Genomic DNA, 25,029 nt, shown 5'->3' on the forward strand with positions numbered 1-25,029 from the left:
CGCTCTTACGTGCTTCCTTCCCTTCAAGAGTGGATCGGCACACTCAGTCTGCTGGAGCCCTCAGGGGGACCCTAAAAACAGAATGGTTAGGGTTGGAAGGGAGCTTGAAGATCATCCAGTTCGTGTCCCCGTGCTGAGGACAGGGACACCTTCCACTGGAATAGACTGCTCAGAGCCGCGTCCAGCCTGGCCTCGCCACGACCTGCCTTAGCATCATCTGCACCCCAAGATTCCCATCAAGGAAAAGGAGCTGAGGAGTGTGAGGGGAGATGATGATGGGGTGGAGGGTGTGCAGAGGACTGATCCCTCTTCTCCGCCCAGTGAGAGTTGTGTTTTTGCACAAGTGCAGTTGCTTGGCTTGGTGCTTGAGGTACCGAGTCCTACCCCTGACTTGCAAAGAAAACCGAGAAGCAACGCTGCTCCTGCAGCGAGAGAGGAGAAATGAGAGGCAGGAGGAGAGCCTGATGCTCAGTTCTTTGGCTCTCTCACCAGCTGTTTTATATCCTTGTGCAGGGAAAAGGACGACAAGTGCAAGTCTTAGGGAGGTTGTATTTCTGACAGCCAAAACAAGGTGGTTCCGAGGGTTCAGAAGTTCAACTCGTGTCCCTGTTCCCACAGTAGGATTCCTGATAGTGGTGACTGAGAGAAAAATCCATGGAATCACGAACAAAATCTCCTGTGTCCCACTGCACCTTCCTGCCCTGACATCTTTCTACTTTTTCCTCGAGTCACTCAAAGCCATTCAGCCCTGTGCTTGCTCTTTAATCCCACTCTTAGTCCTCCCTTTCCTGACAAAACCTGTTTCTTGCAGGTTTGCTTTATCCCCGGTACATCTCTAGCTGTTGTTAATTACCTCTGTGCTGCCCGCCCCTCTCCTTTTTGTCTCTTTTGACATCCCCACTGCCTGGGAGCATCCCTTAGCTTCTGGCTTGTTCTACACCAGCTAAATCCAGTCTGGGATGGGCTCCCACTCCAGCTCAGCTTTCAGAAACCTGAATGTGTTAAATCATCTCCAGGAGAAGAGGCAGCCTGTGTTCAGTTTCTGTTCTCCAAGGGAGAAATCAAATGAAATTTATATTTTCCTGTGTAGCTGTTCTAATCACCAAGTTTGTGTATAAAAAGTAATGTTCTTGAATTTCAGAGTTCCCCGCCCCCCAAATGGTTCTCAGCAAATTTGACAATATTTGGTGAATCTTAGTGACACTTAGAGATCAAAAGTAATCTTCAAGAGTAAGCAATCAAAAGTACAGCTTAAGCTTAAAGGTAATAATCAGGGAAAAAAGCCATTTAATTTCTAGCTTCTCTGCCTTCAGTAACTTTGATATTTGACACTATTAGGCATAGTTAACCCAAAACCATGCTTTTAAAGCAAAGATATTCTTTTTTTTTAATAAAAGGCAGAACCAGGATTTTGCTTATTTCCCTTTCTTAGTAGCTTTTCTTCATTCTTTTAGTGCTTGGCCTTAGGTTGATTTTATCTGCTGTTTAATACTTTTACAATAATAATTTCCGAGCTTTCTTTTGCCATGACTATCCTTGTTTTTCTGATTCTCTCTCCGTGTTGGCATCGGGCTTTTAGAAAGTTTTAACTTAGTTGCATTTGAACTTTTATCAGATTGCTTTGTTTGTGTACTTTTATTTTGCTGTAGTAGCTGAGTCACAGGAGACTGGCAGAGTAATGGTCTGTTTAATACTCCCTTAAAAATCTAGGCTTTTTAACGGCTCTTTTGCATGATCAGTTACTTTGTCTGTGATCACTTGAAGGAATAGAAAAAGAAACTGTTGGTGCTTACATGTCTCTCAGAATTACGGTCTGAAGTGCTGTGATGCAAGTGCTTAAAACCAATGCAGGAGCCCAGTACAGAAACCAAATGTGCTTGTCTGGTCAGGAGAGAAGGTGAAACTTGAGCTTTTCCATACTTGGGCTACATTTTGATAAAAGATTGCTTTTTCTGAACAGAGGAGTTTTGCAAGACCTGCTTTTGGGCAATTTGAATCATCATTTAATCAGGGGCCCTAAGTAACCTGATCCAGTGGGTGACATCCCTGACTGTGGCAGGGGATGGAACCTAGATAATCTTTAAGGCTCCTTACCAACCCAAACCATTCAATGATTTTTAATTTTTTTTTTATTTCACTTTTTTCATAATGAAAATGTCTCTGCAGTCCTTCTGTCCTTGATGGGACAAAGAAGTGGACGTCAAGAAAGCAGCAAGAAAGCAGAGATGGCACTAAGTGAGACCATGGAGGCAGAAATTGAAATACAAAATAATAAAGAGGAAATTGAAGAGATGAAGGCAAAAAACCAGAAGCTGGCATCAGTCTTTGGTGTGGCAGACTTAAAAAATGGTAATAATATTTTGCCTGTTCTTCACTGTCATATTTTCTGTTTCTCATGTCTGCTGTTCTGTTCTCTGTCTATAGGATTAATTTTCTCCTATTCCTTACCTCTTCACTGAGGAATATACAGATGATTTTCATTTTGCCTTGCCAAGTAACCATGAATGGAATTCATTAAGATTTCAGAGCTTTTTCCTTATTTTAGTCCTCAAATTGGCCATTGCAGCCAAAAAGGCTTAGTTGTTGGCTCCATCACTTTCCAAACACAGCCAGCATTGCTGGATTTGCTAAACCATGGACTAGGCTCTGGTTATTCCCCTCATACTGGCAGTCTTTTCCTTCTCTTGTTCTCTTTTGTGTTCAGGTGTGTTATGTGAGGGCTGCAAACAGAGGAACCCAGTGAAATCTGAGCATCATTAGCCAGGTCTACCTGGACTTTTTCAGTCAATTGCCAAACAAAACCAGATGTTATCTGCCTGAGCAACAGAAGAATAGATGGATTGTGAAATCCCCTTTTTTCAGGTCTGACCAAGATGCTGATCACTGAATGACAGAATGACAAGAGGCTCATCACTGAGTGACTGAATACAAGAGAAGTTTGAATACAAGAAGAGTTTGCCGCTTTCAGATAATTTTCACTTTCTTTTCCTGTACCTATCCCTAGGCCTCACTTCCTCTTTTTCTCCCCTACAGAAGCTGTTGGACTGTACAATGTTGGAGAGACCTGCTGCCTGAACTCCCTGCTCCAAGTGTTCTTCATGAATATCCACTTCACAAGGATTCTCCGAAGGTACCTGTTGGAACCACCCGAGATATTTCCAGTTGCCCTGTTGTCTCCACTCCTTTTTTTGATATGGAATGTGTATTTATTTGAAGGCTTGGATCTCTGAGGTGCTATCAGGATGCTTTTTGGTCCCTCAGCATGGTCTCTGTCTTGCTGTGTCTGTCACACACTGACAGCCCCTGCAAAGGCACAAGTTGCAGTGCTCAGACTTGTTAATCATCTCTGATTCATTTCCTGAACTGGGTCTTTATGGCTTGTATCTCTTTTCCCTAACAGGATATAATTTTATTTCAGGTTTACTGACACGCCTGATTAATAGGCAACTTTCAATTTTGTCACTTGAAGCATGTAAATATAAATATACCCTAATCCCTGACTGCCCTGTTTGGCCTCTGATAGAGAAGAATGTTGTTCAGATCATAAATACATAGCATTACTTTGTTTGGCTTGACTGTTGTCCCTGTGTGCTTTGAGGAGGATTTGGGCTTCTGTTTCCCCAATGACCACACTAATGACTAGTTTGATTTGGTTTTAGTTTACTTACTTCACTACAGATTTAAATTAGTAGCTAGTTTGTTACTTCTATGTGCAGCAAAGTAACTTGCAAGTTCCCATGTGGAAACAATCTTAAGCATGAAAACAGTTGGCACAACAAGCTATTCTGGTAAAAGAACCATTTGCATCTGCAAGAAACAAGAAATCTGTCTCATGAGAATCAGTGAACAAAATATGTAAACTAACCAAGAACAGAGAAATTTGATAGACAAGTAAAATACCTTTTACTAACCTATGGAGTAATTGGCAAGAAAACTATTGACCAATTAGAGTTGCACATGTGGCCTGTAAAAACTGTATAAAACAAGTTGTGTGAATAAAGAATTGACTTTTCCTGCATGAAGAAAATTCAGCTAATTTATTACAACAGTGGATCTGAAAAGGAATCTGTTCAGTCCTTTCTTATGTGCTCACTACTGAGCAGAGGAGAAAGGAGACAAATTACAGGCATACAGAGATTATAACTATTATAAATGGGAAAAGCTAAATAGTGTAGACTGTAGGTTACCATGCTTATTTAAAGAAAGAAAAACCTGTAGGCTACAGCAAATTTAAGGAGAATTACAAGTTTTTATTGGCATACAGTTGAAATACAAGCATTATGATATACATGCCCATGAAATTTTGAAGGCATGTTGAGAGTGAGGACATCAATGAGTGGGAGGCAATAAATGTCTGAAATTGGCTGTAACTAAAGTTGTTTCTAGAGGCCAGAAAACACTTGAGGTCCTGCTTGGCTTGTTTCTTGTGCAGGAACAAGCCAACTTAAAATTTTGGCCTTTTACCTGAGGACTGTCAGGCTGCACTGTGGGATGAGCTAGTGCAAGTGACTGCTTTCCCTTATTCCTCCTTTTGCTGAAAATGTACCCATGCTGGTTCCTCTTAAGCTGCTGCCTCCCTACTGCCCTGTGCTCCTTTCAGGTGTGATGTCTGATATTTCTCCCCTGTACCTCTGAATTACCTTTCAGGATCACAGTGCCATCCCCTGCATGGAGGAGGAGCAATGTCCCCTACCAAATGCTCCTGCTGCTGGAGAAGATGCAGTGTGGAAAGTGCAAAGCTGTTTGGCCCACAGAGCTGGCTTACTGCCTTGCAGAGCACAGAGTGAAATGTGAGCAGCCCTGCCTCGTGCCCACCTCTGTCTGCATTATCCAGCACTCACAAACATCTCCTTCAGGAATTCAGGAATGCCAGGAGCTGGCTGCACAATGACACATTTTGTAGCTGCCTCTGAGCTGAGGGCAATTTCTTGCTTGTGAAGAGAGGGGGAAAAAGAAACCCTGCTGGATATATTTGTTGATATCCAAAGGGTGGGAAGAGTATCAGACTGTTAGAAGATTCAGATGTGGATACTGGCCAGGAGGAAAGGGCTGGGCAGGCCAGAGAGTTCATTGTTTGATTCTTCTTGCTGTACTGGCATCATGACAGTGAAATAGTTGCTGCTGCTTATTAGAAGAAACGGGTAGTTTGGAAAAGAGAATGAGTTGGCACAGATCCCCCTCCTGCAGCTTATTATAAGGGCAGAGAGAAGAATTTACAGGCTGAATCTCCCAGCTGGTCAAAGTTCTAAAAGAAAGAGGTTTTTAATGCATGAGTGACCAGTGACAATGGGATGTCAAGACTCTGTCTGTGTGTACAAATACACAGGGTATAACCAAATTCCCTTATCTTTGTCATATGAAAGCCCAAACAGGAGAGCACTGAAAGGTGTCCTGACCTTTATGAAAGAGGAACACAAGATAAACTCAGTATCCCTGTTTGCATCATTTTTCTCCTGACTCTGAGTGGCTTTGCAGTCTGACATCCCTCTTGCAGCTAAAGAGAGATAATCATCAAGGGGTTTATACTATCTGCTGTGTGGGACACATGGATGGGCCCTCCTGGCATTTTAATCTCAGCTCTCAGGAAGATTTTCACCTTCATGGGGCATGAGGACATGGGGGAAACAGATCTGTGCAGTAATGAAGGTGAAAAAGAGAACAGAATCTTCCCTGCACTGTTTCTAAGGACTGTTCAAAGGAGACTGCTTACAAGGGCATGGTAGGACAAATGACACAGAAGGATAGGACAAGGGGTTAAGGCTTTAAATGGAGAGTTGGTTTAGATTAAATACTGGGAGGAAATTTTTTATTGTGGGAGTGGTGAGACACTGATGCCCAGAGGAGTTGGATGTTGCATCCCTGCAAGTGTTCAAGGCCAGACTGGAAGGTGTTTGCTGGTCTAGTGGAAGGTGTCTTTGCCCATGGTGGGGGGAGTGGAACCAGATGATGTTCAAGGCTCCTTCCAACCCAAACCATTCTCTGGTGCTGTGAAATGCAGCCCTCAACTCAGTGAGCCAACTGAGCCCTGCTCTGGTGGGTATTGAGTGTCCTCTTGTCCCTTCATCTGGTGACAAGGACATGATTTCTGCACTGGGTGGCACAAACACTCCTGTCTTTCCCCACTGCCTGTTCAGGTCACATGGAGAAATTGCAGCTTGTGTGCAGCCTAAGCTCTGTGTCTGCAGGGAGGAGCAAAAAACAGACTGGTTCTAAGGAGGGACAATAAATATCCCTTTGCCATTTGTGGGAAAGCTGTGCTTGGTGCTGTTTGTGATGCTGATTGAGGCTGTTTTTTCTGTTTGTGCAGTGTTTGTGCAGTATGATGCTGCTCAGCTCTTTCTGACTCTTTGGAACCTGTTAAAGAAGCAGATGAAAAAGCCAGAGCTGGTAAGGATGGTGACTGAAATGAACCTTTGCCCCTTATCATGTGTGGTTTCCCCTGCTCCTTGAAGGATCCCATTCACGGGCAATTGCCCTAACTTAAATCTTTTAAATTATCTCCTCTTTCATTGCATCCTTCAAATCAGACAGAGAATCTTTATTTCATAAGCTTTGACATTTTGAATCACAGTTATGTTTTGCTCATCCTGCTTTCAGGGTATGCCAGTCTCCATTCTAATGGGGGAGCTGATTAATAACTAAAAGATTGATCTTTTTTCAGCATTGTATTTAGTTATATTTAATTTATTTTTCCCCCAAATTTCTGTAAGTGTTTATTGGTGTATCCTGACACAGCTTTTGCAATCATTGAAGTCAGCCACGTGCACTTCATTAAAATTAGTCACTGACAGTACATGATGTATGTAACAGTTCCTCCCATGGGACTGAGGAAAGTGACTCTTATTAATACAGAAGACAGGCTCCTGTTGCAGTTTCAAGCAAAACAGAAGAATTCTGCTTCAAAGCAGATATTTAACTCTGATCTTACAGGTTCTGTCTTTCCCTTCTGTTAGGGAATGAGGGGAAGGAGTCGATCTCCTTTAAATAGTGAGAAGTACCCTGTCCACACAAGTCGTTGTCACATCTTGGCTCCAGTGTTAAAGCAACAACCTTGCTTGAAATGTGTGGTCACACAGGCTTTCCCACCCTCAGGGAAACAGCTCAGCTGTCTTCTTCACAAACCTTGTTTCTGCCTCTTTTTTCACCCCTCCAGGTTGAAGAGCTGAGTGATTTGTACACGATCCACATACAGGAGCATCTGGCCTGTCAGAACTGCTCTTTTGAAATAAAGAACAACAGCACCATGTTAACCCTTCCACTCCCAGTGCTAGATGCCAATTCTCACAGGCTGAAGACTCTGGTAAGTTCAGCAGCAGCACTGTTTCCTTAGGAGATGATTCCCCTCTGTTCACAGTGGAGTTTTCAAATGCCAGTGGACCACTGGACCTTGTTGAATCTCTGACCACTTTACTCTGTTTTAGCATAAAGGAACTGCTTTGAAAACCTCTATGGGCTTTGAAGCAGGTATAAAAGGCATTTATACATCAATACTTTCTTTGTGGAATACATATACTCTTTTTTTCCCCCCCAGCTATTGCACTCACAGCAGTAGCTAGGAGAAATGAGGTACCTTTTATTTCAGGCTGCTAGGCAGCCTTTTGCCTTTTGAGTAAAACATGCCTTCTGTAACTTTGGTGTTTGGACCCTGTGAAATAATATAGTAATAAAAATTGAAAAAAATTCAGTTGAAAGAAGTCTCTGTCTTCTTAGGAGCACTGTCTGCAATACTTCTTCCTTCCAGAGGAGCTGACTGGACAAAACATGTGTTTCTGTCAGCAGTGTGGGAGAGAAACACCTTTTCTGCAGGTAATTGGAGAATTATTTTGCCATGTCTCACACCCAGAACTCCCTTGAGGACTGCAGAGGGTGGGGAAAGGACTCAACCATGTGAGTTTAAGAGGAGAGCAACAACTCAGATTTGTCAGCACAGCAGTGTCAGTGAGATACAAACCACAGACATCTTTGCTCCCGTTGGGAAGGAGGTCCCTTGTCACAAGGAAGTTGATTTTCCTCTTCTTACCCTCCTAGTGATACCAGCCAAGGGCTGAGAAAGCACATGAGAAGTGAAGCAGCTCTTGAGACACCCAGAGCTGGGTGCTGATGACACTAAAGCTTGTGTGCAGATCTGGCCCCATGGAATTGGCAAATATTCCCTGGAGCACTGGCTGCTCCCCATTCTACACACATTGGGGGTGACAATTTCCACCCTGCCTCCCCAGGGTTTGCTCCCCAGTTTTTAACTGCATTATTTATTGCTTTACAGAGCAGGAAGCTTGTCCAGCTGCCAGAGACTCTGACCCTGCACCTGAAGCGCTTCTGCTTTGAGAGATCCTCTTACACACTCAAGCTGAGTCACTCCCTGCCATTCCCACAAGAGCTTGATTTCAGGGAAATCTTGACAGAAAACCAGTGCCAAGCAGATGACAGTGAAAAGGTGAGATGCACCTGTTCAAAAAGGGCAGTTTTAATTCTCTTCTCTGCTCCATTCTCGTAAACATTTAAGAGATCACACCAATGCTTGTCTCAGTTAAAAGGGCCTGTCTTAAAAATTTGTGTCTGAAACTTTACCTGTGCCTGGTGCTGTCTCACTTCCCACTGATTAACTGGTTCAGTCATTATTCAACATTCTGTGCTCAGATTAAATCACCAAAGGCATCATAACTGGAGCTTCCTGCCTTCAGGACAAAAGCCAGGCTTTGCAGATCTCACCTGTCCAAGACAGGGGACTCTATTCCTGGTATTTCCCAGGCAGCATTGTTGGTATTGCTGGCCACAGAGTTTGGTACAGCTGCCCACAACAGCTTTGCCAGGTAGCTGAGATGGATCTGCCCCACTGTGGATCTGTTTCTCTTTCTGGAGATTAACAAGGTGAAGTGTGGCAACAGCACAAGTCTCTGGCTGTGTTGAACCTCTTTGCTGCTCCTTTGCTGTCCTGCTGCCTTTTTCACAATCCTCTGGGCTCCAGAGAGGCTGCCAGCCCACAGCTGACAGACAAAACTCTGAGGGTAAGAGCAAAAAAAGCAGGATACTCAAGGCCAACCTGATCTTTTTTTTCCTTACAAAATGCACATCCTTGCTGCCCTGGCTGCTGCTTCTCTGCAGTGTGTGGCAGATGAGAATTGCTGCTCTCAAGTTGTTCCTTGTGTGTCTTTGCAGGCTAGCTGGCAGTATGAGCTTTTTGCTGTGGTTGCTCACTCAGGATACTCCAGCTGGGGCCATTACTGTGCCTATATTCGGAGCCTCACAGAGTGCAGATGGTATTGCTTCAATGATTCCCACGTTTGCCAGGTCAGAGTTTCTTTTGTGCCTTCCTGGGCATTCCTCCAGGTCTCATCCAGCCTGGCTAAAGAGAGCCAGGAAAGGAGACTAAGGCTGCAGAGCTTTGTCCAGCTCTGCTACAGGATGCTCTGGGCTGAGGGCAGAGTGACTCTCACTTCTGTACCAAACAAGGCTTCAGGCTCTGTTTTGTGATTTGCACAAGCAGCTGAATATCCTGCTCAATGTACCTTACATCTGTTTAATGTGTAAACCAGAACTGGTTTTCCTCAAAGAGTAAAAGCAATAAACCAATTTATTGAAAGGTGTTTAGTTCCTGGAGGTGCCACTTATTCCACTCTTATGAGAATTCCTGGGATGGTATCAGAATGTCTCTGTCCTTTAGGGGTTTTTACCAGTCTCATCTCATGTGTTTTTCTTCTCTAGGTGTCATGGGATGATGTTAAATGCACCTATGGACGTTCCAACCTCAGCTTGTAAGCAAACACATCCCTAATTTCTCCTATTGCTGCTCTGGACTTTGGAATGAGGGTAGCAAAGAGAGGGAAGATAGATGGTTTAATGGAAGATAAATGGGCTGCATGTTGCCTGGGGTGTGGTGGGGATGCAGGAGATGTGTCAGTCAGGAATTCTCCATGCTTTTTGTTTTGAAAGAAAATGAGATCACAGCAGGGAAATAATCTCCCCTGTAAACTATAGCTCTGCCAGGGAGTCTTGACAATAGTGGAGAGGACCAGCTTAGTTTACCTAAAGCTCAGAAAGCTGAGCAGGAGCAATTCTGGGATGTTACCTGCAGCCTAGATCTTCAAACATACCTTGTGATTTGCTTTCTCTTTGCCTCCACAGGAGAGAAACAGCCTATCTCCTGTTTTACATGAAAAAGCACCCTCAGCAGCCCAGTCCAGGAGAACCAGAATGTCTCTGAGAGCTGTGCATTGTCCATGGAGCTCAGCACCTCTGTGCCAGCATGGACCTGTACAAATATTCCACAAGGAAGACATTCTGCACTCATTCTTCACATTCTGTGAAGACCTTGGTCTTCACATTTATTTATGGAAAAGAAGTGCAGCTGACACAGCTAGAGAAAGGATCTAGGAACTATTGCAACTACAGACCATTTATTTTGTGTTTTTTTAAATATTTATGTGACTCTACATGTTCATTTCCTCTTTAAAAGCTGGTGATGTTAGTCCTTGTCTCTGCTGCCTTACCTTAATGCTGGTGCCTGGATTCCAGGCCAGGAGAGGTGTTTGACTTGAAAGCCTGTGTGATGTTCCAGGGAGGTGTGTGGTTTTACTGGAGAGCTGTGGGAGCCATACAGAGCCAGTAAGACCTTGAGATTTACTTTGTCCTTTTAGCACTGTGTTAGATGCTGGCAAACTGGGCAGGAGACCCCAAAAATCACCCCAGAAACAGCTGGAGGAAGGATCAGAACCCTTGTGACATCACACACTCCTTAAAACCTCCCTGAAAACAAATCACTGCAGCTGAGATGTGCTTTAAATCAGGAGCTACTGGAGCAGTTCTGATTTACAAGAGGAGTTTGTATGAATTTGTGCAGGTGATTATTATTTCAGCAGGGTTATCAGGCTTTTAGATGCATTTTCTTTCCTGTAGATGAAAATATTCAGAGCAGCAGAGATTCTGAAGCTGGCTAGTGATTTTGCATAATCCAGGCCCTACATGGTGGTAAGGGGAGTGAGATGCCTTGATGAACTTTTGGGATTTTTGATTGTGTGGCTTTCAAAGCACTTGTGTTGTTAACTCTTGCTGATCCTCTTGGATTGAGGATCCCAGCACTTTGAGATCTGGAAGTACCTTCAACCTAACACACTCTATGACTGTATCTTTAGAAAGGTGCTGTTTTTATGGACTGAGCAATTATTAAATTATATTAAAATAATATAAATTATATAAAACTGTAAAACGAGTGTAGATATGCTGCCATCTATGTATAACTAAATTTTATTGTGGTAATGTCAATGAAGATCACAAATCATGTCCATTTTCTGAAGGTAAACTGAGAAATCTTAGAGCATAGCTGTGAAATTTCTCTTTCACTGTGTGGAAGGTATTTATGCTAAAACAGGACCTGTATTAGCAAGCTCCATTATTCTGTTCAGCTCTGTATGTGCATTGTTTATTCTGTGGTAAAAAGATCCCAGCACATTATTTGCCATCAGGATGAGGAATTTTCAGGCTGCTCACCTTCAGGAATTCATTGCACTATTTCTAAAGCATCTTGCAATGGGTGAAAACCAAGTTTCTGTTTCCTTTTCCAGCACTGCCTCTGTGAAGGAGCTGAAAAAAGATGGACTTTCAGGAACTGGGAAGTTAATGGGTTAAGAGACTGACATTTCTAAATAGCTGTAACTTGAAATTAAAAAACTTGTGCTTATGAAAAAGGCCTTAAATGTGTCCTAACCTTCCAGGGATGTCACCCATCAAGGAAACAATCGCAATTTAATTTTTGAGAGAGAATAAAGTGCTTGTAAGTTTTATTTTGGGCAGTGAAAGAGCTGATATTTTATTTGGGTAGTAGAGGGCTTTTGGATTTATTTTTTTTTTTAGGTGGGGTGGTTGGAGTTATTTATGATTTAAAGTTATGTTGGGGGTTGGGTTAGGATTGTAGGGTTTAGTTAGAAAAGTGGTGATGAGTTTTTTGCTTTATGGTTGTTTTTTTGTATTTGTTACATTTCATTTTAATTAAAAGTTGGATTTTTTAAATTGTTTAGTAGAAACTGTCTGACCTGGGCTTTTTCTTTGCTGTGTCCACAGCAAAGCCCAGCCCAAGGGGTTATTTTCACCCCAGGACATCCCTTTCAGCCCAGTGCCTGTGATTCAGTACTGGTGTGCTGCCATAAAACAGCTCCTGGCATTTCTGCCAGACACAGGTGCTCACCAAAAATTGCTACAAAGGATCTGGATTATTTGTCCTGTGTTTGACTCACAGTGCAAATGAAGCCCAGCAGCAACAAGGGCTTGGAAAAGCCAGATAAAGACAAGAGAATGTTTATGGAAGGATTATTGTAGGTCCTGGTAACTCCTCATTTCCCATTTTTGTTTGGTTTAGGATTACCATGCAGTAGCAAATTACACATTCTCTGCTTCATCTCTGCCAGACTCCTCCTCAGATTCAGATATTCTTCACCTTCAAGGAAGGCACAGAAAACCAGGAAAAGACAGGAAATACATCTAATAAATGTCTCACAAAGGTATAATTTGTAAAATGGTCATATGTAATTTACAAAATCAGTGAAGGACAGGGAAACAATGATTCAGAGAGGTGTGGTCATCACATAATTTTTTTTTTTTTTTTTTTTTTTCACAAATAAGGAGAAAAACCACGTAGGGGAATGAAATCTCCACTGGGCAGCCCTGGGCACTACAATTTCTGGTTAAACCCTGCTTTCATGGCAGAATTCAGACCAACAGGCCTGATCTTCTTGAGCTCAGCAATAAAATTAAAAGGGTTCTGAATGGAGTACCCACTCATCATGGAGTGATTGAGGGCAAAAAGTTATGGAGAACCTTGAGATCAAATATATATATATATACTAATGAAAGAAATATAAATAAGTATAAAAACATAGGTGCCTGTGCTGTGGGGATGAAGCCATATTGGGAATTTAAAAAAAAAAAAGATTGCTCCTGTGGACAGGTTAATGCTTCTGCAGCATTCTGGCATTTGTGGTGGTGTGTTCAGGACAGGTGAGATGAGAAATTATTTTGGGGTGTGTGCCAACTCCCCAAATGCCACATTTCTTGGAAAGCAGAGGCCATGAGGTGTACAAAAATCTGTAACCTCAGCCAATGCAAAATTGCCATTATAAGATTGCTCAATTAATGAGGAGCCTGCAATCAGTGTTGAAGTTCTTCCAAAGGGTGAGATAAACCAAAATCCCTGCCCACTCTTATTACAGCCCTTCTGCCCATATTTTCCTTGCCTGCAGCCAGTCAGCAGCAGGAGGGAGGGGCAGAGCTGATTTTAAAGGTTGTGCAAGACAGAAACCACGGGCTCTGCTTGCCTGTGGTGCTGGGAGGAGATGGACAAGCACCTGGAGCTGCCCACTGGTGGGAGGATGCCCATCCTGGGACTGGGCACCTGGCAGGTACCTGCTGCAGCTGGGGACTAATGGTCAGGCAGATTTTCAGCAGAAAATCACAGTATTTTTTTTTTTATTCAACACAAATCTCAGGTAATGAAGGTATTTATTTGTATTTATTTATATTCTTGACCTTCAGGAAACCTTTGGAGTGACTGGAGGTAGACAAGTAGATAAAAGATTTTTCTTAGCTGTGGAAAAAAAAACATTACATGCTAAAATGATGCAGCAAAAACTTCTGGCCAGCTTGTTTTGCTTTGCTTTTGGTATTGTTTGTTTGTTTATTTGTTTGGGGTTTTTTCTTTTGGCAATGGTATTAATAACCCAGCATGTCATGTAGGTGTCAGCTTTGATGAGATATAGGAACTTAAGGGGCAATAAGTATATTTGGAAATGGGAATTCACAATAATGCCTTAGAGACTGAGGATAACTTATTTTTGTTGGCAGCAGATGAGTATGCAGCACTTTACAGGGATTTAGTTTGGGTGGTTTTCTACCTGCAAATGTTACCTAATGGACTTTGGGTAAGAGAGAATTTAAGATTTAAGAATATACAAAATTATAAATGTAAAAGGAATCTGGAAATGAGCTGAAAATTTTAAGAAACTTATCTTAAGAAAGATAAAAAGGTTTTTTAAAAGTAGATTTTCCCCTGGATCTCAGACTGGAAACAAAATATGTCAAATCACAACTTTGCAGCTCCATGAAACACTTTTCCAGTCACCATAAAAATACCTTAAATTCTTAAATTTTTGGCTCAGTTGGTGGTAACCAGCATTTAACTTTATGTACACCAATGGGAGTGAGTTTGTTTAACCCTTTCAGTCTTTATTTTTCTGATGACAAAGGACACTAAGAAGCCTAAAGAAGTTCTCCCTGGAGCTTGTTTAGCTGCTAATAGAAACTGCTTAGGACTAAGTAGAAAGGAAATTTTGGGCACACAATCCCTGCCACCACAAAATAATAGCTCCTAGTGATTATTTTATTAAAGCTGTTTGATTTCAAGGCTCAGAGAGTTTTGGTGGAGTGACAGGGCCTCCCCTTCACCCAGCAGCTCTGACTCAAAGCCCTGTAAAATGAAATGATTGTTTTTTATGAGAAATATCTCACATGACAGAGTTTTGCATAATCTCTTGTTGCCTTTGCTCTCCACTGACTCCTCCCTCCTGCATGGCAGCAGCACCCAGAGGTGGGGGGCTCCAAAATTCCAGCATTTGGCCACTGTTAGCCTCCTTCCCCATGCCTGCTTCCCTGTGCTGCCCCAGGAGGAAGGGATGGGATGGGGAAAGGGATTGCAGAAAAGAAAACCTCTAAAACTTAAAAAAAAAAAAAAAATTGCTGCATTTTCTATGTTTCTGTTGTTAATTTAGATGAACCAGGTAAACACCCTTTGACTGGAAAAACTTGGAGAGGTGATATAACAAAACAAAACAAAAAAACAAAACCAAAAACAAAAGGAGGGGGTCATGGTTTTGAATCACATTTCTGTTTGGAGTGGCATTTTCTGGATTCAGTCATCAAACAGCTCTTTAGTGTCTCCAAGCCAACAATCTGAAGTGATTTATTTTGCTGTTAAGTACCAAGTGTGAATTTTACCCAGGAGGTGGCACTGTCTCTAGTGTTTTGAGTCCCCTCCCTGTCCTGTGTCAACAGGACCTGGATTGTTTTTGTGCAGTTGGTTTCCTCATGTCACACGAAATTTGCTCTTGATTTCTGGGGAAATCAGAACTTATTTCAAGATAGCTTCATCTCCCAAAGTGAATTTTCAACCCTTGGGAAAGGGCAGATCAGCTCAGGTGATCATCAGTGCCACCCTTTGCCATTCGATTTCACAAAGCCTGGAACTGCTTATTCGGGGGCTTAAAAACGCCAGGTTTTCAGGACAGCAAACTTCTTAACCTGCTGTTTGTCAAACCAGTGGCTTCTGTTGTGGTTTCAGTCTCTGCAGGGAGCAGCAAGGGAGGCAGTGAGGTTTGCCATAGACCTTGGGTACCGCCACCTGGACTGTGCCTACCTGTACCAGAACGAGAGAGAGATTGGGGATGCCCTGAGACAAAAAATCCAGGAGGGAGTCGTCAGGAGAGAGGAGCTCTTCATTGTCAGCAAGGTGTGCCTTGGATAATATCTCTCACATGGGGCAAGCTTGGGGAGGAAAGGCAAAGCCCCAACATGGAAAGTGCCACGGGATGAAGCTGGGAATTAACTCCTCTCTCTCACAGCAAAGAGATTTGTGGATGGGTAGGGTGAAGGAATAGATCAGCCCTTGAGGAACAAAAGGCTTGGTTTGAGAGGGGCTTTTTTGTAGTCCATGCCCATTGTCAGCCATGGAGACAGGAACTGAGGCTGTGCTCTCTCTGGCCTCTGGGATAGGAAGCAGGGCTATTGTTTCATGGTCACTCCTGCTGCGCCACCGGCCTCAGCCTGTCAGCTCCTCTGTGTTGTGCTTTGTTTTGTTTGTTCCCCCAACAACAATGGTAGGAAAAATACAGTAACTTCTATCTGCTGGAAGCTGGAGAGTTGATTTTCACCAGGTTCACTTATTTTCTTTGTTTCTGTAGTTGCAGTAATTGATGGGATTTCAGAGTATCCCATTCTCATTCTACCACAAAACAGTCCAGGTGCCTCGAGTGGCACTACCTGTAGATGAGAAGATGTGCCACATCCTGAGCTGCCCCTGTGTCTGTGCTGTGTGCTTCCCTGCCAGGGATGCTCTGCCTTGGTGAGGGCAGGAGAGCAGCTCCCAGGCTTTGTGTTCCCCCACAGCTCTGGTCCACTTTCCACGAGAGATCCCTGGTGAAGGAGGCCTGCCAGAAAACACTTGCTGCCCTCCAGCTGGATTATTTGGATCTCTACCTGATGCACTGTCCCATGGGATTCAAGGTATTGCAGCTTTGAGTGCTGGGATCCACCTGTCAGGTTCCCCTTTTACCTTTGGGACCAGACATGTCTTTAGTCCTCTCCAATGAGGAGTGCTGGCAAAGCTCATTAGGACATGTGATAAAATCTGCAGGGAGAGTCCAGGAGGAAAGGTAAGGTCATGTCTGCCTAAACTAGGTCTTGTAGTACAAAAACCACCTTTATTTTTCCCTGCACAGCATTTTCAATGACCATCCAGATCACATTCCTCTTAGAGTGTGGGGTTTGGCTGCCATTTCCTTATCAACAATCAAACACGTGAACTACTTAGTTCTGTTTTTTCTATCTCTAAACCCAGGTTAAATAAATCCTGATTTCCCCATCGTGTCACCTCCCAACCTGAGGCACACAGGCACATTTCCTCTGCCTGCAGGACAGAATCTCAAGAAACAGATTTTCTTGAAGATTTCTCTTTTGGTACAAGCTACTTGTTTCAGCCCTGTCTCAGGATATCCAGCCCCACTTGTTTCCCCAAATTTCTAAGTGGTTTCTTTAAGTCCTTCTAATTCAGCTGACCTTAATGTTGCTTTTCTCTTTGTGTTGATAGGCAGGAGAGGAGTTATTTCCTGCAGATGGACATGGCAGGATCATTCCCAGCGACACAGATTTTCTGGATACGTGGGAGGTACATTCGTTTACAGGCCAAAAATATCTTGCTAGATTGAAATAACAGCCTGAAAACTCTGAGCTTTCCACTGTGGGAATTGTTCTGAGAAAATTTCTAACACAAAGTATTCAAGATTGTTGATTTCTCTGTGTCCTTGGGCTCCTTTTTGTATCACTGTGCCAAAGTTTGGGTATTTTTGCATCTACTGCTTACTAAACTGGCTGAGTTGGCATGACAAGAGGAAATCTTTGGCTGTGTGTACCCTGCAGTGCCTTGAGCTAACAAGTGCTGTCACTCTCATCCCCACCCAACTCTCTGGGCAATTTTTGGTGTCTTTAGTTGTAGCCATGCTCATCTCTAGCTGCACCTGAGCTGTCCAGACCCCAGGAAAGCCAAAATGCCCAAGTGCCAATGTACCAGAGCACCCAAATTTCTGTCTCTGGAAGATAGTGGAACTTGGCCAAAGACTTTTGCTAAGCTCTGTGTGCAGCACAGGCTGCCTGGGAGGCCAGGCTCAAACATCAATTCAAATTTCTGCTTGGCTCTCAGTTTGGGCTTCCTTCCCCTTCCACTCCCACCAAAAGCAGGTAAGAAACTCACTGGAGTCAGAAGAATCCACTGATGCTTTTTGCTTTCTGTCAGATGAAGAATAAGGCACAATTCTGTAGTTAATTCAAAAGTAAAAAGTTGCTGCTTATGATAGAAACTTCAAATGAAAATTATTTCTGCTTTGGATCAAGGGTATCTTCTGCTCCAAAGGCTGGTAGTAGATTATTTTCCCCTGTTTCTTTTCTGCTGGATGTGACAATTGAATTAGGACTGTCTGGCTGTTTTATTGCTCATTAGTGTGAAAGAAAGTGAAAGTGCTGCTTATCCTATAATCCAACTGCTAAATGGTACATCTGTCTTAGGAAATTAATGTGTGGATCATCAGTATCCATCCTGTTCCAGCTGTGTCATAACAGCTCCTTGTAGAACTGCTGAAGTATTACCCTAAAAGAATCTCTTTCATCTGTGTGAAGGTCTGCCTGGAGATAGTATTTAAAAATAGTCATATTTTACTGAAATTATAATAATAGTTCAGGAATTTAGTTTAGTGTGAATATTGCTGTTATTTGTCTGTATGGTGACACATGATGTGATATCCTGACTCTGACCAGAGCCCCACTGTTCATTCAAAAGAGGAAGATTTTTTTGTTGGGCATTTTTTCCATATGAAAGTGTAAGAACTGACTAGGAAGTGTGATTCTGTGGTGTTTCTAGGCTATGGAAGAGCTCGTGGATGTGGGAATGGTGAAGGCTATTGGAGTCTCCAACTTCAACCACAAACAGATCCATCGGCTCCTGAGCAAACCAGGCTTGAGACACAAACCTGCAAATAATCAGGTAACTTGTCCTCCAGCTCCTCAGTACTGACATCACACCTGTTTGGGGTGTTGCACTGGTTGGAATATCTCTTAAAACTCCCTTTAAAACTCCACACCTGCAGAAAGAATCACATTTCCAAAGCTGATGTGACACTTGGGAGGTACCACAGTGATGCTAAACCTTGAAGCACTTTCTGCTCCTGAGAACTGAAAGCTAATTTTTTTTTTTTTTTTTTTTTGTTTGTTTTTTAGATTGAGAGCCACCCCTACCTTCCTCAGGAAGAGCTGATTAAGTTTTGCCAATCAAAAGGAATCCCTGTCACTGCATATTGTCCCCTTGGAGCACCCAACTGGCCAAGGTAAGAATGTTTTATGAGATTTCTTGCTTAGATGTAGATTGGAGTCAGTGCAGTAAAACACTCTTAGGATGTGGATGAAACCTCAGAGTAAAACTGTAATTAGAAAAAGATTTATTAATTCATTAAAAATCACACCCAATACCTCACACTTGTTGTGATATTCAGTCCACTGCAGTTTATATTTTGAAGAAAAAGGACCAAGTGGTTGATGAAAGCAGAGAATTCTTAACTGAGTTTTGGTGAGCTTATTAAACATGTAGGAGAATTTCTGAACTAAAAAAAAACAAAAACCACCCACAACAAACCAAACAACAAACCAAAGCAGCAGATGCTTAAGAAAACAACTTTGCAGTCCTGCTGGGACAAAGGGATGCAGTTTTTAAATGGATAAGTTTTAATGGATAAGCAGAAATTTTGCTTTTATTTCCATCTTTATGGCTTTCTCTGACCCAGAACAAAGCATTTGCCAGAGCAGCTGTGCTTGTAAAGGACAAGATGAAATTCTTGGGATCTGGATCAAAGAAATTCCCAGCCTGATTTCAGGCTGGACATAAGTATATTATAGTGACTGTTTTTACTAGAACTACAGGCCTCTTCTCATGTGCTCATGAGAAAGAATTCTTCCATTCATGGAAAGAATGAAGGCAGGAACTGAAGTAACAAAATGTTAAAGCATTTTAATAATTCAAATAATATTCTTATGACACAGGGCTTGAAGGATAAGACAATGGGTCGTTCAACTACTGAAACCTGTTGTTTTTGTTTTTTTTATTTTCACAGGGCCAAGCCTGACCATATTTCTCTTTTAGATGATCCTCAAATTAAGGAAATTGCACTCAAGCACAAGAAAACCCCAGCTCAGGTTAATAGTGGTCAGAGTTCTTTTCCTTTACCTTATAAAGGAACTATTTACAGAGGTATTATTGAGTTCCAGCTGTCTTATATGCAGTTTAATGCTTTAGAAAAATATTTCCTCTAGCTTACTTTTAGTGGTGGACAGAAGATTACCAGTGTCTTTGGGTCACTGGCTGCCTCTGCACAGCATCCCTGCCAATCCTGAACTCTTGTTCAATGCACTCCCTTGTTGTCATCTCTGCTTCAGAGAGGGAGAAGGATTTAATGAGCTCATGTGATAATGAGGAAGGGTTTGGGAAGTGCTTCTCCTCTGTGAACCCTCTCTGATTTACCATAGAGCTGCTCTGTGTGCCCATGCAAGCACCTTTGGTTCTCAGCTTGCTGAAGAGAGCCAGCACACTCCTCATCTGTAAATTCCCTCTGTGCTCCTGCAGGTGCTTATCCGGCTCCAAATTCAAAGAAATGTGAGTGTAATTCCCAAATCTGTCACTCCACAGCGGATTGAAGAAAATTTTAAGGTAAGGCAGCACCCACAGAGTCATTAATGGTGTTCAACTCCACAGGGAAAAACCCCACTCTGCCAATGGTACAAACCACCCCCCTCCAACTTCAAACCAGCAAAATCTTTGTAAGATACCACACAGCTTATTACTTCTTTAGGAGTGCAAAAAGTCACTGTGAAAACAAGGAGCTATGTCTTCATTAGAACACATAGGGAAAAGCCAAACCCTTGTGGCACAATTATGACACAGGCAGACCCCACCAGCACTGTCACACATTTAGTGATTGCTCTCCCTGCAGGAGTGCCTGCTTTTGCTATTCTTCCTGCAAATCAACTTGCTATTCTTGCTGCCAACAGAAGTAACCCAGCTGTCTGGGCCCTTCCTGCAGGTGTTTGACTTTGAGCTGACTCAGGAGGAGATGGAGACCCTGCTCAGTTTCAAGAAGCGCTATCGCATCTGTGCGCTGAGCGAGTGAGTGCCCCCTCCTCCTCCCACTGCAGACCCTCTTGGACAGCCCCACTTAGAAAGGAAAAGAGACAGAGCCTTAGGCAATAGCTGCTGCAATCTCACCCTTGGGTTTATTAGAGTTTGCCCATGCTGCATAGGTTGGGAATGCTGGCACAAGGTTCTTAAGATATCCTGTACTGGATGCAGACCAAACTGCTGCCTGAAAATCAAAATCAGCTGGAAATTTCAAGACAAATAAACAGCTATTCCCCCCCTGTTTTCTTTGTCTCCTTTACATAAGGGACAGTCAGAGTAAATAAACTCCATTTTAAGAATGAGAGTTGTAAGGGTTTTTTTGAAGGGAACAGCTGTGCCTATGTAGTCCTGCCAACAGTGCCTAGATAACAGAATGGTTACAGACTCACCAAGACTTGCATTCTATTCAGTTTTCCCAGGTTACCCACTTGTCTAACAACATCCTCAGGGGCCTGGGAGTTCCCAAAAGAGGTTTAATATCTCAGGGAACTTTGGCCATTTCAACTGAGCAAAAGATAGATTATCCTTCGAGGAGGAGGTCACTGATAAATACCAAGGTTACAGAAAATTCCCTTCCCTTGCCCCAGGATACACTAAGCAGATTAACATCTTTTTAATGCATTTCAGTTTTAGTTCTTTTACCGGGGGGGGGGGAAAGCTTTTCCTTTAAACTATATCCTTTAACTGTTTTAATCATGCTCTTTTTCCAGATGCAAAAATCACAAGGACTATCCTTTTTTTGAAGACTGATGGAGGCATCAGCTTCAGATCCTCCAGGGATCCAGACCATTTACTGTTAAAGCAATATGCAATGCTTTGTGTATTAGTTAATGATAGAAGGGGACATGTATTAAAAAATGGGAGAAGGTAACTCACAGGCATTCTGAAGATTCATCTTTGAACACAGATACATTTGCTTCCCTTTTTATCAACCCCTTGCACCAGTCCTTTAGCTGCTCTTCTAACACAATTTTCAGTTGCAAAATATATATTCTCTATTAATTTTAGTAATTATAATGAAGTTTAATAAACCAATTATTTGGTCAAGAAAAAGCAGTCTTGGTCATAATCATAAATCCTGACAAAAGGGTAACACATATACTTTTAATTATCAGTTAAAGACAATCTATTTAACATGAGAAGACATTAATGACATAAGAGGCTGAGTTCAGTAATTGCAGTGTAACAGACTGAAAGTTCTTTAGAGGACACCACTGAATGTGATTCAAGAGATCTTAATGATGTCTCCTATTTATGAACTTCCAAAAACTAATAAACTACCAAGAGATTTATATGCTTGGTTTATACTATCTGCAAGAGTACACAAATACTGTCTTTATCAGTAGAATGGCTGCAGTTGAGACTCTGAATCTCTCCTAGAAAATCCAAAGTCTGATGGAGACACACAGGAATTATTTTGTTTGGCAACTGTCATATTTAGCAAGCAGAAAAGCTGGTCAGCTTCACAGAAGCCAAAAGTAGATTTTCACTCTCCTGTACTGTTCCTTAGGTACTGTTTGCTTGTTTTTTTGACTCATAGGATGCCTCTGGTTAAAAAAAAAAAATAACTAAATAAACAGTCAGTGCTGCTGTAGCACACAACAATTTTAATGAGGTGCCTGTAAATCAAGATTTGCTCTTGAACACTTGACTCAAAACTCCTATACTTACCTTAGGCTCTCACTCAGCATTGCATGCAGAGAAAAGGAAAATTGTGCACTTAAGGTTCAGGACTAGGATACACACTTGATGAATATCCTTTTCCCAACTGATTTTCTTTGTAGTTGATAAAGGAATTAATGACATCTTTGAGCTACTTCAGACTTTTCCAAGATGTTTGAGTAACAGGTGCCCTACAAACAGGGCAAATTCCCATCAAATTAGATTTCCTACAGCAACTCATCTAAAGAAAGAGGTCTGAAAAATCCATCAGGAATTGACAGTGAAAAGTGATAATGCAGTGATGTGGAGAGGAAGGTGCCTGTAATGGGCACTCTCTTGTTTTCTCCCAAGTTTTTCTGCTCCCAGGTCTTCAGCCTCTGGTCACTTGTCAATCTACAGCAATAGCAGCAACATCCACTTGAAATCTTCTCCACTTCATAGGAATTCTCTAACCACATTCCAATTTAATCACAGCTATCAGACTTGAAGCTATTTACAGGATGTTTATAGACTGTGGTAGGCAGGAAGTCAGACTAGATGATCACAGTAGCCATATAATAGTAAAAAATTCAAAACAAGTTAGAAGCCAGAGATTGTGTGTTTGTTTCAGAGACAATAGATCTGTTTCAGCTGCAAAGACTTTAGCAAAGGTAAAAGGAGAAGAATTTGGGTGGTGTCAGTTAGTGGGAAGTAAATCCCCCTGTTTTGCAGCAGAACCTCAGCCCTATTTACAATGTGCCTTTTCTAGAACAGAGTTGCTGCTTCCCAGCAAGCACAGCCCTGACTCTGCTGCCAGAAGCTGTATGGAAAGGTTTTTAGTATCCCAAATTAATTTTTCAGTTTCCATCAGCTGTGCAGCACTGCTGTCACACCAAAGTCACACATACATGGCTCCTAGTCAGCAGCAACATTATCTGTGCCAATGAGCCCAGTAAAATGAAAATACCTTAACTGAGCATTTTGTCTTTGTGTCACAGTGTGTTGTCCCATGACTTCAGCTCTTTATTGTGGAGTTCATCCATTCTGGTACAGTCAAGCCTCATGCAAAGTTCCAAAGGGGCTGGGTGAAAAAAGTAAAATGTCCATGTTTTGGAGGGAAAACCTGATAACACAGGTAAAGAACAACAGGTAAAAATCCAAAACCCTGCTGCTGATCACTGCTCAAGTTTTCCATCTGCTGTAATTCCAAGCTCTCCCATGTTGAGGTCGACATTGTACAAAAGCAAACTGAATGAGAAGTCAAATACAGTCAGGTACAAACCCATTTCATGAACTTTTTCAAGCAATCCTCTACAAGAAATACTGGTCCTTGCCTTCCTCTGAATCTTAAAAAAACACATTAGGATAAGCAATGGCCTAGGAATAAGTTATACAGATGGTAGTAAGAAATAAGACTTTCCTTGGCCTGACACCAGTACAAGGAGCTGTTCCAGATGTTTATCAAATATGGAACAGCTCACAAAAGTGTGACTGGAAATAGACCAGTTGTTATTCCCTCCACTGTAAAAACCAGTAGAATCAAATTAATCTATCAGCAAATCAGCCCCAAACAAAAAGTGGCAATTCTTCATCAACTCTGAGTGTGAAGCATCATTCCCTTGGAACATAGACTCAGAAGGTAACTGAACAATAAATAGTTAACTGATGGATTTTAAACATAAAATAACATATTTTGAGAATATTTAAATAACCTCTGCTGCAGTGCTCAACTTACTCATCTTCAGCAACTTATTCTGACCACAGCTAGAGACAAGATGCTGCAATATGTAGATACTTGGTCTGATTTAATTCAGCTGCTCTTATGTGCCAATACCACCTGGCTTGTAATCAGGCCTGTTTCAGTTTAGAACAGCTTGATTGTGCAATCAGCTTTTTTTTCTTAAGCATTTGGAAAAGATATGGAGTTTTGCAGATGTTTGCACTAGTGGTCCTGTACCATGCACTTAAACAAGTTAAAATGCAAGACCAGTGGGGCCTATTTAATAGTTTTAAGAGCTGCCTCATAGGTAAAATAAACAAGGTCCTGCCAGAATAAGACAGGGCTGTGTATTTTAAAGAGACCAAGGACAAGGCAGAGGAAGGGATGATATATAGTTCCTGACAGTTTGTAGAATACTAAGTGACTGAAATGAAAATAATTTGTCACAAGTTAACTCTTGTGTGCCCCAGTTCAGCAAAATACTCCAGATTTCTAGTTGTCTCTTCAACACAGTGAGTACAGATGAAAATCTCAAGACAGGATTTTCTTTTCCCATTTTGAATACTGTAGTTTCCTGTGCCCCAGTTTTCACAACTCTGAAACAAGTGCAGTTCACAGCATTTGTGCAGTTCTGTGAGCTGAGTGAGAGGTGAGGTCCTGCCTTCTTTTTCCCTGAGGGAAGTAAACACCAAATTAAAGAGCATCATGAAAAGTGATGCCAGCCAGGCAGCTCTGTGTATTTATGTTCCAATATCAGAAGTAAAGCTATTTTCTCTCAAAGGAACATCAGCTGCAAACTGAAACAAACATGCTGTGCCCAGACTGTGCTGTCCTACCTTCAACCAGCAAGATGCCAGTTCCAAATACTTCTTGTCTCTTCTACTACACAAAAACTTGCAAAAACACTACCTTGCCTTCTCTAATGAAATAATTGCTGATTTTCTCTACCTGTTTTGCCTGATTAATCAGTTCACCACCATTCTTAGCTACCATGTAAATGGATCTGTCCTGTGAGAGCCATTTTTCTTTTAAACATAAAATAAAGGCCTGCTAATCTGGTATTACTTGAAGCAGTGAATGCAGCTAATAGATTTTGTGCAAGTACTGATTTTACCAGTTCCAAGGATATGGTTTTTTTCTGTTAGCTGCTCCTAATCTTGGCTGTAGGCTGGAAATGCTCTTGCTACAGTACCAC

General features: G+C 42.1%; 2 protein-coding genes across 4 annotated transcripts; both read left to right on the forward strand.

The window, feature by feature from the left end:
* Window positions 1-2,180: 2,180 nt before the first annotated feature.
* On the forward strand, window positions 2,181-10,281 carry USP18 (ubiquitin specific peptidase 18; the record flags this gene model as incomplete). Its single annotated transcript, XM_079303737.1, has 10 exons — window positions 2,181-2,349; window positions 3,034-3,130; window positions 4,648-4,790; window positions 6,308-6,387; window positions 7,154-7,300; window positions 7,711-7,806; window positions 8,264-8,434; window positions 9,157-9,288; window positions 9,703-9,752; window positions 10,123-10,281. 10 exons carry the CDS (start codon window positions 2,181-2,183, stop codon window positions 10,199-10,201), a joined length of 1,164 nt encoding a protein of 387 aa, XP_079159863.1. The 3' UTR covers window positions 10,202-10,281.
* A 2,949-nt stretch (window positions 10,282-13,230) lies between these two features.
* LOC306801224 (aldo-keto reductase family 1 member B1-like) lies at window positions 13,231-21,945 on the forward strand. Of its 3 annotated transcripts, XM_079304084.1 has the most exons (10): window positions 13,231-13,388; window positions 15,323-15,490; window positions 16,147-16,263; window positions 16,847-16,924; window positions 18,170-18,292; window positions 18,526-18,632; window positions 19,413-19,494; window positions 19,922-20,005; window positions 20,379-20,461; window positions 21,184-21,855. In XM_079304084.1, exons 1-10 carry the CDS (start codon window positions 13,323-13,325, stop codon window positions 21,221-21,223), a joined length of 948 nt encoding a protein of 315 aa, XP_079160210.1. In that variant the 5' UTR covers window positions 13,231-13,322; the 3' UTR covers window positions 21,224-21,855. The 3 variants fall into 3 exon arrangements, with proteins under 3 accessions (XP_079160210.1, XP_079160211.1, XP_079160212.1); XM_079304085.1 differs by lacking the exon at window positions 20,379-20,461 and having other exon boundaries at window positions 21,184-21,941; XM_079304086.1 differs by lacking the exon at window positions 15,323-15,490 and having other exon boundaries at window positions 13,280-13,388; window positions 21,184-21,945.
* The last annotated feature ends 3,084 nt before the right edge of the window (window positions 21,946-25,029 follow it).

The sequence above is a fragment of the Erithacus rubecula genome, assembly GCF_903797595.1.
Source record: "Erithacus rubecula genome assembly, chromosome: 4".
In the NCBI taxonomy this organism is placed as follows: domain Eukaryota; kingdom Metazoa; phylum Chordata; class Aves; order Passeriformes; family Muscicapidae; genus Erithacus; species Erithacus rubecula.

Bases quoted from the DNA above. Each gene is read 5' to 3' on its own strand.
- LOC306801224 (XM_079304084.1), top strand. From the start codon at position 13,323: ATGGACAAGCACCTGGAGCTGCCCACTGGTGGGAGGATGCCCATCCTG. The intron at 16,925-18,169 runs GTACATTCGTTT...TGGTGTTTCTAG, and splicing joins ATTTTCTGGATACGTGGGAG to GCTATGGAAGAGCTCGTGGA. The intron at 20,462-21,183 runs GTGAGTGCCCCC...CTCTTTTTCCAG, and splicing joins CGCATCTGTGCGCTGAGCGA to ATGCAAAAATCACAAGGACT.